Raw genomic sequence first — 14,244 nt, 5'->3', positions numbered from 1 at the left:
TGAGAGTTTTGAACTACCTTCTTAATTGTTTACTATAGTTTTTCAACCACCTTAACTTTTAACCTATTTCCAAGTCCAAATTATCCAAATCTATCTTTATGTACTTGCATTTGCCTTTAAATTTGACGCACTAATTTCTCATCTTCAAGCTAAATATGAAATTTTCTCATGTTATGATCACTCTTACCTCGAGGATCCTTTACTAGGAAGTAATGTAAAAGTCCTGTCTCATTATATGTTATCAAGACTAAAATAGCTTGCTCTCTAGTTGATTGGAGAATGTAATTAGCACTATTAACAAACAATCAAGCAATGTTTTGAGAAGTTTGCAGCTCATTTTGGTATTAAATAGTTACACAAAACTCAGTCTTACAGCTGTAATATGTTACAAGGCATGTGGTTCTTTGATAACTTGCAAGAAAATACATTGTATTTTATATACCAATATCCATATGTTGGATTACGCAGAAGAAACATTCAAGGATTTGCAAAGGTTTTGTTGCCAGTCTAGTACAAATATATGTTCTTACCTTTTCCTTCCGGACTTTGTCCAATTCAGCAACCAACACTCCAGTGTAGAATAATTCAGCTTTTGTTTTGGTAAACCACCACCAAATTACCGAAATTAGCAAAGATGCTCACCAGTGCAACAATGAAAAAGGCATGAAAACAAGGGAAATGACTAAACCAAATTGGAATTGGTGAGAGAGAAAATGCACCTCAACCCCTGCAGTACCTATCTCTCATTCAGATCCCTAGCTCCCAGATATTTTGCTAATCAACATGTTCAGATGCACCCCTTGGGGTGAGGGGTGGGGGGGAGGGGGGGTAAATGATTCTGGGATTCTGGTTCAAAAGACAGGGACATTACCACCATGCCAGCTCCTAAATACGCAAGTCCACTGAACAATATCTGCTCTCAATCAACTCTGCAGTAGGTCTGTTTGAGCCTTACAGGATCCTGCATTTCTAACTCTGACATCTCTCATTTATTGGGCCAAAGTATAATGCACATCATCTTTGTGTATGAAAGGTTTGTGCATAAAATGTTGATAAACGTATTTATTATAGTATATTTAATGAAAATCAATAAACTACACAGAAAAAATGGTTTATTTTATGCATGAATTATTGATGTTTTCTTCCCTCTCTGGAGAATACAATGAAAAGGGCTCCACAGTAACCACAGATGCACCATATGCAGCTTCCACTCAAACAATCTAACGTGCAGGTTTATCATGAAGTAAAATTGTAAACAGTCTAAGAGCATCAATTTGTGGACATTTTCTAAAGGACTCATCGTGCATGCCTGCCATCCTTTCCTCTTTCAGGAATATTAAAGCAGCCGCTGAAATGTTACCACAGCAAAAGTTATCTCTGATCAACAACAGAGAATAGAACCAAAGAACTCACCGCATTAAAATTGGGGAATAAGCTGACCGCAGCAGCAGAGTCCAGTGGGAATGGAAGAAATGGTTTAATATCCAAGGCTGGCTGCATAGCTGGGACTGGCGGCCGCATTAAGGCAGGAAGTGCATTGCTTTGGCATGTGCCGCCTGTAGAGAAGAGAAAGAAGTCAAGATTTATTTCTGCATGCTCTTGTGTTATTTTTGCATTCCGCACCAGACTAAATACAACAGCCAAAACTGGAAAAAAATAAGCTTAAGGAACTGTTTCAACCACCCACTTCAAAAAATGCACCACAGCGACTTCACTGCAGTTATCACCAGGGAATGAATAATAGCACAGACAGATGTCCATTGCTGATTAATCTATGGACCGGCAGAAAATAAAATATTTTGGATGGTTGTGCTCAGAGGAGTGTAATTCATTCGAGGTACACTGACAGACAAGCTGATCTCTGCTGATAAAGCTACACAGGCTGCTCACTACCCTGGGGTGAGCTCAAAACAAAAATAGGCACGTTTCCAAGTCTCTGATCATCCAATTGAAATGAGTTTTTACATTCTGTGGGAAAAGTATGCTAATGAGCAAGAAATCACAATACATACTGATGAGCAGCAGTGTGTTTACATACCACTGCAAACGTGTAAATTTGCTTGATTCTTGCCACAAGGCACAGTGCTACCCTTTGTCAGCTGCCAAGAATGTAAAATGGTTCAGATCTAAATAACACTGCGGTTTCAATTATTTTCCAAATTATAGTTCTTTTAATATTAATTGAAAAGTAACTGAGTCAAAGGATTGATGTTAAGAGAAAATAACTGAGTTATCATCATTCATTTCTGGGATGTACGCATTGGACTATAAAAAACTGCTGGTAGCGTTCCAAAAGATATTAAAATTGAAATGTGATGGGAATTTTTGATACTACAGCACATGGCTCATAAGTGAGAGAACAATTTGGCCAGCTGACTTCACTTTCCTGTTTTTCATTCTTTTTGTATGTAGTTTGGGATAAATAGAATATACTGCTTATTTTGGGGCATAACTACATTCAGAATCACTGCAATTAATATTTTAATCAGAAACTATGTTTGTCAAATCAGGTTTATGCATAGCATGTAGATCATAGAGACCAGTTCGGTTTTTGTGGGACAAAATGAATAGAAAGAATTATATTATTTTTGCTGAAGTAGTGATGTTACAAATGGACGACCTGTTCCAAATATAAAAAAAGTTTGGAGATGATGTAAAGCTAAGATTCTCCTGCCCAGCAACCTACCTTAAGTTCAGAACCCCTGCTGCACTAGATTCATGTTTCCATTTCCTGCACCACACATCATTGTGGCCTCTCTCATTAGAGTTGTCAATTAAATGTCCACAGTGCTGAATTATGGTCAGTTTCATGTTGTGTATTTAGGAGGGTCACCCCCATTTCTCTGAATTATCTGCTTGAGCAGGAATAGAAAGGCAATAGTGTTGAGGCTGCCCAATGTCATTTAACTGAGAAAGCTTCCAGCTAGCACCAAAAGCAGATTTGATCCAGTAGTCTGATCTGGATTGAAATCATGATACCAGATATTGAAAGAGAGCATTCTCACCTCTTGAGCTGCTTACCTCCCTATCAAAATAATACTGCAATGTTTAATTGTCAGGAATATTTTTCTAAAAATTACATTAGTGTCTCAAAGATTGTACTTCCTCTTCAGAATATTCAGTTTTTACTCAACGAAATAATCTGGAATATGAATGCATCAGCTGTATCTTCGGATACATTTACATCTATCTCTACATTGTACAAATTTGATACGCAGCTGACAGGAGTGCGAAACAGCATGCCAAGGTGAGTCATCTTCTGAGTTTTCTTTTCCAGAATTGTTTCGCAGCTCAATGAAGGACAGGCCAAATGCATTCTTGATCTGAGCACAGCAAGTAATTTTTTTTTGTGGCCGAGAGACTCAACATGACAGTTTTCCATCGAATTGTTTTTCATCCAACTAAACAGAAAAGGCATGCTTTGCAATTGTTTTGTCTTTATAGACTTTCTTGGTAGGGAAAACTGCAGATGAAAATTACTTGTGCCAAGAGCCAAGTGCGCAGTTGCCTTTTCAATCCTCTGGCAATGTGCACAAACTAGCAATTGTTTTCCTACTCCTCCAGCATATGTTCCTTCTGGTCATTTGTCAAAGCCTTGCTTATAACTTCCATGAATCCTCAATTCTATTCTTTTGCTATCTTTGTGGTGCATTGTTAGTTCGCTTAAAGCCAACAGATTTTTCTGATTCGCTTTTCCTCTTCAACATTAACTTTCGAAAAGAACATGTTTATAAAAAGATGGTTAAAAATGAAGTGACAAGAACTTCTATTAGCCATGATGTAAACTGATTGCACAACAATGCACAAAGTGTCCTTAATAAAAAGAAGAGTAAAACAAGGCAATTAAATTTTACAAGGAACCAGAGATATTTAGAATTACTAAAACAGAATTATAACTTTGGGATTTGCTCACATCAGGGAAGAAGGCTGAGAAGGCAAAAGTAATATTTACAACCAACAAAGGCACTCAACCTCATCTTAAGTGCAGTCTCATACTCATTCCTCACAATGAACCTCCACAAATAGTATTATTTTATCCTCTCCACATACCTTATTTCTAACATGTATACCTGTATCCTTTCTAGTCCTGCTCAAGCAGATAATTCAGAGAAATGGGGGTGACCCTCCAGTCATTACCACTCTGACCACTGGAGAGGAGAAAGCAGAATGGTGAAGGACATATCCTTTAGAGATGGAAAGATATGGTTTTCCCAAATACATGCGTACAAAATTATATATGTCACAACTATGTGGCACACACTTACACTTGTTGATCTGATGCTACCCCTACTCTCTGGAAAATGATTGAATCGTTTCTTCTTGTTAATTCCAAATCATGTCTTTTATCTCCCATAAGTTCATCAAATATCATGCATGAATTGCAGTAGGAGATGACCAAGAAATCCTCAGATGAGATCTGGCATTCTATCTGAACGCCATGACAGGACTCATGTGTATCTGTCATAACTCACAACTTGGTGAGAATGCCAAGGCAGGCAGTTGGAACATTATAAGGTTTCCAACCACTTTTAATGGGTCAAAGCAGCTTTTGGAAACAGGGACACAATAGAGTGTCTCAAACACTGAGCAGAGGACACTCCAAGCTTGGCCTAGCTGGGCAAGGATGACAGGTCTCATGGGCAATCACTAAAAGGAAAATTCTGGAGTAGAGCAAAAACACAGCATTTCCAGTGGCATTATTAGCCTGAGTTCTACAATGTCTCAGTCAGTTGTGTTGCTGTTCACCCAATGGATGGAATGACCACTTGCAAGAAGCATCTGACTTGGCAGGTAACAGAACGCTTGTTAAATCTGATCAATGGCTTTCAAATATAATTCATCTGGCAATCATCTGGATTGAAAATTCCAAAGATGTACAAGCCTCTGAGTGAAGAGATTTCTCTGCAATGACTGACACCCTTATCCTGAGGCTGAGTCCCCATGTTCTAAGTGCTTCATTCAAAGGAAATAACCTCTCAGTGTTGTTTCTGCCAATTCCTTTCAGAATCTTGCATGTTTTAATGAAATCATTTTAATCCCTCTAAGCTCCACGGCACATATTTATTTAACTTAGTCAGCAGCTAACATTGAAGATCAACGTTCTTATTCCGGGGTCCAAATCATGTGAGGGGAGTTGACGTCCTAGAGATATTATCACTAGGATATTAATCCAGAGATCCAAGCAATGTTCTGGGACCAGAGTTCAAATCCTATCCCCACAAGATAAATTGGAAGCAAGGCTACAGACTTAAAGCAAACTTGCCCTGCATCTATAATGTTTTTGCAGGTGAACGACATGAATAGATTTTTTGTCCCCCGATTTAAAAATGGATGTGAATCAGAAGGTTCACACTGGGGCTGATTGGACGGACTGTTTTACGAGGAGAGGTTTAGCAGGTTGTACTTGTACTTGCTGGAATCTAGAAGAATGAGAGACCTTACTGAAAATACAGGATTTTTCAAGGACTTGATGGTTTAGATACAAAAGGTTGTTTCTCCATGTGGGAGTGTCTAGGTGCAGAGTGTATAATATCAGAATAAGAAGTTGCCCATTTAAGATGGAAATGAAAAAGAGGCAATGAATCTGTGAAATTCTTTATCATGGAGAGCTATGAAGGTTGAGTCATTAAAAGTATATTCAAGACTGAGACAGACAAGTTTTTAAATCAGCAAGGGGATCAAGGGATATGGGGATAAGGCAGGAAGTTGGAGTTGAGAATTATTAGATCGAACATAATCTCATTGAATGGGAGAGCAGGCTTGATGGGCTAAATGATCTATTTCTGCTCCAGTGTTTTAGAGTCTAGATAGTGCGACTTCTAGTTCTCAGTGTCAGGCAGTGCACTTCCAAGCTAATGTGAATGGCTAGGAGCTCCAATAGTCCAGGCAGCTCCAGTATTAGGCAATTTCCACTAATAATGGCCCTATTAGCATCCTGGATCCAGGTTGGTTTGGAGCCTTGAGTGGGGATAGATTGATGACATTAGCAAGGAAACACAAAGGGTGAACGGGTAGGTTTTAAAGTCACTGCAAGGTAGAAGGAAGGTTGGCAAGCAGAAGTCATTTGTCATTATTAAGTGGCCACCGGTCCACAGACTAATCAGATTAGATTAGATTACATTACATTAAAGTGTGGAAACAGGCCCTTCGGCCCAACAAGTCCACACTGACCCGCCGAAGCGCAACCCACCCATACCCCTACATTTACCCCTTACCTAACACTACGGGCAATTTAACATGGTCAATTCACCTGACCTGCATATCTTTGGACTGTGGGAGGAAACCGGAGCACCCGGAGGAAACCCACGCAGACACGGGGAGAATGTGCAAACTCCACACAGTCAGTCGCCTGAGGCGGGAATTGAACCCGGGTCTCAGGCGCTGTGAGGCAGCAGTGCTAACCACTGTACCACCGTGCCGCTCCAAGCTACTTGTACAAACCATACGTACACCAATAAACAGTCTCTTGGCTCCAATTTATCTGCAGCCAAACTCTAACCACTGTGTGAACAAACAACTGTGTAAAAAATGTCTACAATGAGTGTCAGGTTACTTGCTTCCAAAACATGCAGCAATCCTTAGTTCTTAGAACAGTTATTTTCTCATTTCAGTCAACAGTTAAAAACACATTTTTCACAATTGTATACCTTTGCTATCAATTCGATCCCATCCTTAAATTCCTATTTAGCCATGAATGTTGCATCCTTATTATAGATTCTTTTTCTTTTTCAATAGAATACATTTTCTTGAGAATTATTCTTAAACCACTGCTTCACTACTGTCTTATGCTTAACCTATTGACTTTATGTAACAGCAGGGTACAATGGAACACAATGAGGTTCAAGATAGGTTCAGACTGCATACATGTGAACAGACAGGTGATGATAAGTAAGTTGACACCTTGCAGGTGCATCTGAGATATGATATACTGATAACAGATAGCTGACTCAAATAAGGCAGGACTGTGTACTAAATATTCCTGAATGCAAGGATATCAGGGACGATAGGAAATGAAAGAAATTAACATAGGTTTCAGCATTGATTAAACAAATTATCAAACTGCTGGTGGGAGAGGATGTCCTAAAGGGGATCTATTGGATCTAAAAACCAATGGAAATGCAACAAAACAACTGGTTTGTTCTGAAGATGTCCAACTCAGGGGCAAGATAGAAAGGACTGAGAGATGCCAAAACTACAGTATTTATAATAGGGCTTTCATTATTACTCCAGTGTAAATTAGAATAATTAATGTCAATGTCAGAAAGGGGAGAGGAATTTCTGAAGTGTGTTCAGGAGACTATTTCAGATCAGTATGGTTCCAATCGCACATAGAAAGTGTAATTACTGGAAACTGATTCTAGGATTGAGCTAGATGAAGTAGAACAAGAATTAATGGAAACCTTTAAAGAACAGTGTTGAGAATATTGCAAGATTTAGGATAGCTATGGAAAAGGACAAGAAACAAACCAAAGTAATTACAATGAATTGTTGGAGGGCCAGATGTAGTGGGGTTAGAATAGATCTGGCCAAGGTAAACTGGAACCAAAGGTTGGTGAGGAAAATTAGAACACAATAATGAGTTGCCTTTAAACAGGAATAGTCAAGTTACAGTCCGATAACTGAAAAAGGAAAATAAATCTAGAGCTTCCCAGATGATTAAAGGGGTACAGGGTAACCTGAAGCAGAAACATGGCGTGTATTAATGATATCAGGTTTATGATGCAACTGAAAATCAGGTACTGTGTAGAAAGTACAAGAAGGAAGACAAAAAAAAGGAAAGCTAAGAAGGAGGAAGAGAAGAGCCTGATAACAAAGATAAAATAGGAAGTTAGAAAAAAAATCTATAGGTATAAGGCTGTAAGAAATAGGAATAGGAGTAAGCCATCTGGCCCCTCAAATCTGCTGCAGCATTCAGCAGTCTCATTCTGATCCAACATTCCTCACGTTCATTTTCTTGTGTCTTCCCCATAACCCTTGATTCACTGACTGATCAAGACTTTATCTATGTCAGCCTTAAATATACACAAGGGTTTTGCTCTGACAGTGATATGTTACCAGGAGTTCCAAACATTCTCAGCTATCTGAGAAAAGAAAGTCCTCTTCATCTCAGTCTTAAATCAACGCCTCTTTATTCTGAGACTATAATCTCTTGTATTAGACTCTCACATGAGATGAAAGATCATCTCAATATTTATCCTGTCAATGCCCTAAGAATTCTACATGTTTCAATGAGACCACTGCTCATTCTTCTAAACTTCAGTGAGTAGAGTCCCAACTTGTTTAGCCATTGCTCAGAGAACAATCTTTACATACTTAGTGAATGTTCTTTAAATTGCCTCCAATGAAATGTTATCTGTCCTTAAATAAGGGGACCAAACTGCTCAAGTACTCCAGATATGGTCTCACTAGCATCTTGTCCAACTGCAGTAAGACTTCCCTGCTCTTATACCCCAACATCCTTAAATTAAGGACCAACATTCCAATTAACCTTCCTGAATATCTGCTGCACCTATGTGCTAGCTTGTTTTGTGCATAAGTACCACCCCCACCCCCCACCCCCACCCCCCCAAGTCCATTTGTTTTGCACCATTCTGCAATTTTTTTCTCTATTTAAATAATATTTTGGTCTTTTGTTCTCTCTTCCAAAAAGACCAACTTCATATTTTCCCACATTATACTCCATTTTCCAACTATTTGCCACTTACGTAACTTATCAATGTCCTTTTATAAGCTGTTTGTATCCTTCTTGCAAATTGCCTTTCCACCTATTTGAGTCCTCTACAAGTTGGCTACAGCATATGATTACAGTAAGTGAATACTTATTTTAAATTTAATAAAAAGAATAGAGGTGATTAGGGATCAAAAAGGTGATTTACACATGGAGGCAGGGGATGTGGCTGAGGTACTAAATGAAAATTTTGCATCTAACTTTACTAAAAAAGAAAATACTACAGATACCATAATGAAAGAAGAGGCAGTTGAGAAATGACATAATGGAAAAATTGATAAAGAGAATGTGTTAGGAGAGTTAGCTGTATTTAATTTGACAAGTCACCAGGACCAGATGGAATGCATTTGAGAATCCTGAGAAATATTTGAGAATTGCTGCATGCATAAGAGCAGTACTGACAGATTAGAGAATTACGCATATTTACTCCATTGGTAAGAAAAATGTGTAAGTATTAACACAATAACTAAACACTAGTCAATTTGAAAGGTTTTAACAATGATAATCTGGACAAATGTCGAGTAATGAAAGAATTCCAGTTGGATTTATTAAAGACATGTTTAACTAGCTTTCTTGAGCTTTTTGATGCAGTAACAAAGCGATAAGGGGAACGCAATTGATGTGGCATATAAGGACATCCAAAAGGTATGTGATGAAATGCTACATGACACTTGGCAGCAGAGGTGAAGCCCATGGGATTAAAAAGGGGCAGTGAAGCTATCTGAGTGAATAGAGACAGAGTGTAGAGGTGATGAGTTATTTTCGGACTGAAAGATGGTGTATAATTGAGTCCTCCAAGGTCATTAAGAGGACAAATGCTTCTATTGTTCTATATTAAGTGATCTATACTTGAATGATCAAGGCAGAATTTCAAACTTTAATGACCAAAAGAAAACTTGGAAATATCACGAGAAGATTATAGTTTATTTCAAGAAAATGATGGTAGTCTGGTGGAATGGCAGGACAACTGCCAGAATAAATTTAAAACAGTAAAACTGTGAAGAGATCCATTTTCTTAGGAAGAATGAGAAGGGCAATATAATATACCCATCAGCCCTCCACCCGCATTCCCCTCCAAAAAAGGTTTTGGGCTCAGGTGGCAGAGTTATATAAGATGCAGCACAAAGGTGATCAGTATGGGAGTTTATCGGGGATTTGTTGTTGATATCTCCCTGTTCAGACATATCAAGTGTAATTATAAGGAGAGATAGCAGTATAGCAGTAACGTGAATTTACCCCAGGCTGCAGACATTGGTTTGAACCCCACCAAAGGCAGATGGTGAATTTTGCATTGAAAAATTACCTGGAATGAGAAACTAGCTTAATGGTGACATGTAACCACTGTCAATTGTTGTTAAGAATATAAAATCTCATTCACTAATCTTCTTTAGAGAAGGAAGTCTGCAATCCTTGGCAATTCTAGCTTACAAAAGACTCTAGTCCCATCGTAAAATGATTGACTCTTTACTGTCCTTTAGAATCAGTGCCAACCCAAACAGCGATGCCCAGATTTCATGAATTAATAAAAAAGTTACAAGATGCTTAACTTGCGGTTAAAATGACCTCATTGACTGCATTGGCTTTCATTCTGTACATTGATCAAGAAGGAGAGTAGCTTGTCTGGCTATGATACAGTAATTCCCATTTTTATGACTTGAACAACCCTAGCATTTTATCATAATAGAAATGCTATCTTCACTATCTGGGAAGTTGGAATTCGCTTCTAGATCATGCATTGCTAATCACAGACACATTTTGATAGAATACAAGTCCTTGCTGCTCATGGCAATAGAAACATTGTGAGCAGCAGGCGACAGGGCAAAATGAGGGTGATCAATGATACAACAGGTTTTAGAGAAACCCAGTCACGAATGCACAAGTGTGTTATCTGACCATCCCATTGCCTGGACAGACGGCAGTCAAGCCACTTGCCCTATCAAATATTACATCAGTCAATTTCTGGTTATGTATATTAGCTACAGATTGCATGATGTTGCTCAGACTCCCTGTGGCAGCTTGCAATGGACCAGAGATACAACCATTCACAACTGCAGTTACAATGGCAGCTAGTAGCAATTAGTTCCTGTAGTGGAGGTTGCCGAGACATTAGTTTCCAAGAAAATGGACAAAAATATCTTCTTGAGTGAGCTAAGAATTGGAAAGACAATTTTCTATGCAAGAACAGTGTGTAAACATGGCTCCCTGGTAAAGGCTGGCTAACTTAGGTATAACTTCACTTGATCAATTGTTTCTTCTTTCCTCCTGTTCATCTATTTTTCCTAATAGGAATTTTATTATTTTGTTCATTGGAGAGCCCTTATTTAAAAAATGTCAACAATTTGAGCAATTAAAAATAACTCAGTGCAAAAGTTGGTCAATATTCTTCAAAAATGGCTGAAAAAACAAGTTTTTAAAATATCCTCAAAAATAAATCTTACATGAGATTGTAGATTCAACTCAAAGTAATTTAAAAATCACAGTCCCCCTTTAAAGACTGATCTCTCATCAGTTTAGGTTCGGGGTCTCATCTGCAGGCAAACCACAGCTCATTGCCAGAAAGGATCACAGACAGTTCCCTATATAGATATTTGCATTATTATAATTCATCCTATTATGATGATACGGCTTATTTTTTTTATCAATGACTTTATGCTTTCCTTACCCCAGAAGTAATTGTTTAGTGCATTTGTGAGACAAACCCAATAATTGGTTTCTCTGCAGATTTTCATGTATCCCATGGTCAACAGAAAGTGTAATGTATCATTTTGGACAGCAAGTGCACTTGCTTGACGTGGCACGTTTGTAAATTTAAACTTGAGCAACTCAAAACTTATTCAGGCTGATGTGCAGCAAATTATGACTAGTAAATTCATACTAATTCAACATAAACCTGACTGCTAATAAATGAAATCTGCTATGCTTATATAAGTTGTGACTGAGTGTTCCCCTGCTATATGGAAATGTCATAAGCACAAGTTACTTTGTATAAACTATCATGTTTTGTGTTATTACTCAACTCCTTCAGATTGCAATAAATGTTAATTCAAATTTGACTCTGGAGATAGGGGGTTGGGGGTGGAATGGGATGGGGTGGGGTTGGGGGTCAACAAATGGGATTATGTACAACCAAGAAAATATTGTAATAAAACTTGGCCAAAAATAATCAAGTTGAATACCCACGTGAATATGTAAAGGAATTCTATTAAAACATTTTTTCGTTGCTATTCAGGTTTAGAATTATTACAAAAATTCAATTTTGATCATGTGATTAGGACACTAACTATGGGCTTTTGATGCCAAACAGCTGAAGTGCATTGAGCATTGCTCTCATTAGTCTAAGTCTGACACTTCACCCAGTACATTCTTGCAAACTCAAAGCACTGCGGCTCCAAACTTTTCGAAACAATGCACAAAGCTGACCCAGAGCCAGCGTGCATTTTAATTAGACACAAACTCCATGGAATTCTTTAATTGCTTAATGACAGCATTAATGACATGTTTTTTGGATAGTACTGAATTAATGCCAGGTCCATCAGCCTACCTTAGCATTGGGCACAAATTCTAATGTTGAATGTACATGACTTCCTTTCCCTTCCTTAGGAATGTGTGTGTTATCAGCACAGGAGTTCCTAGATGTTGGCTGTTTTTAGATTATCATGCACTAAATATTGGAGATGCTGTCAAATTAGGGTTATATGCAGTCTGTAGATTTCTGGTTTCCAGATACCTTGGTGATACCATATTTAATTCTGTTTATTAGCAATAATTTCCTATTAAAAGGGCAGCATAGTTGCTCAGTGGTTAGCACTGCTGCCTCATAGTACCAGGGATCAGGGTTGAAATCCAGTCTTGGGCGAATGTATGTGTAGAATTGCACATTTTTCCCACAGCTGGGTGGGTTTCCTCCAGATACTTCGGTTTCCTCCCACAGTCCAAAAATGTGCAGGTGGATTGGCTATGCTAAATTGCCCATCGTGTCAAGGGATGTGTAGGTTAGGCGGATTAGTTATTGGAGGTATAGATTGCAGGTATAGATTGCAAGGATAGAGTGAGATGGTCTTCAGATGGTTGGTGTGGACTTGTTGGGCCGAATGGTCTATTTCCATACTGTATGGATTCAAAGGCACTGTATGAATATAGTCCCAGCATAGCACTACTAAGTCAACAGCTACAAACCACAAAGTGTCTCAGAGCTGCAGTGCTACCAGACTGACACAATGTCATAGCTGTCTCTTTTGCTAATAATATTTATTCAGACTTGTTCCTTAATTAAGACAACTAAATAAAAACACAAGAATATTAATAACCTCCTCATAAAACTTACATAATTATGGGGAAGAAAATAGACTAATATTGGAGGAAAAGACAACAAACTTAAGTAACTATCTACTCCAAAACAGAGATTCCTATGTTCCATGTAATTTAATTGAGCCAAAGCTTAAGAAAAATATTTAGATTCAGGTTCTGACACACCTCTATTGGTACAAGGACATTTGTGAGAATAATTGTGTTTTGTAACAAATCATAATTCCAGTATATCATTGATTTACAAAATGAGAGAAAATGCTTGCTCAGAAGCAGCTACAAGTTAGGATATCAACATATTCTTTACAACACCCCCACTTGTACTAGTGAATGCTGTGTCTTCATTGTAGACCTAATACTCTTTGTTGAATGCGTTACATTTCCTTATAAATAAATAGAAAACCACCTGCTTGGTCTACCTTATAATCTAGTTTTCATTTCACAAGTAAAAATGCCTTACAGCTCACAGTTACAGCTTAGCAGATGTTCCTCATGGATGAAATAAAGGGAAACTATCATAGACTGTTACACATTGCATTAAATTGACTAAACTCTTATTTCATGTTGTCAATCTGCCACTTAAAAAAATTCTTAATCTTTTTTCAAAGAATTGAAGAAATAATATGCAGAAAAATACAAAAAAAAATCACAATCTAAGAGAAAACGTATCTCACTGATGCAAGGCTTTTGACTTAAAAAGAAAATAAAAGCTAGTTTTATATAAGCAATCTGTTTGAGTACTCTGCTTCTGTAAAGCTGTTTTAATAATAGACAGAATTAGACTTTAATACTGATTTTTTCAAGTAAACATATATAAGCTGTGTTTTTTAATGTGAACACAACAACTTGGCAATTCAAATTGTACAATGTGCCATCAAGTGTAATTGATTTTTATATTTTGTCACATTCCATTGCAAATTATAACATTAATATCAGTCAAGCTACAAAAAAAAGATGTAGCCCAACGTGTAGAGAACTTGATATATCTAAGTTTACGTAACATGTTTTTCCAAAGGCGATAACAGTGGACTGCCAAAACAGTAAATCAATAATCGCTAACAGTAAATCTCAGTTACTAATGGTGAACACCAATTTCCCACGTGTAATTTGCAATTTGTTGGCTTGCAGCATGACATGGAGAATGAATATCTGAAACAATTAACCAGGAATGAACATCTGTCTCCTTCCAGGGTGGAAAAGATGAAATATAG

At 37.8% G+C, this 14,244-nt stretch overlaps 1 protein-coding gene across 9 annotated transcripts in view; it reads right to left on the bottom strand.

The window, feature by feature from the left end:
• The window catches only part of LOC122549745 (zinc finger protein 385D-like), a 1,031,183-nt gene that overhangs the window by 309,171 nt on the left and 707,768 nt on the right, over positions 1–14,244 (bottom strand). For all 9 annotated transcript variants that reach the window (XM_087987037.1, XM_087987040.1, XM_087987039.1 and 6 more), the window contains one exon: positions 1,414–1,556. In XM_087987037.1, coding sequence (XP_087843163.1) covers positions 1,414–1,556 — 143 coding nt within the window. The remainder of the gene's footprint in view (positions 1–1,413; positions 1,557–14,244) is intronic.

The sequence above is a fragment of the Chiloscyllium plagiosum genome, unplaced genomic scaffold, assembly GCF_037043375.1.
Source record: "Chiloscyllium plagiosum isolate Xiang-an unplaced genomic scaffold, Cpla_swu_hap1 HiC_scaffold_5, whole genome shotgun sequence".
Classification (NCBI taxonomy): domain Eukaryota; kingdom Metazoa; phylum Chordata; class Chondrichthyes; order Orectolobiformes; family Hemiscylliidae; genus Chiloscyllium; species Chiloscyllium plagiosum.
This window is presented reverse-complemented; position numbering and strand designations above follow the sequence as displayed.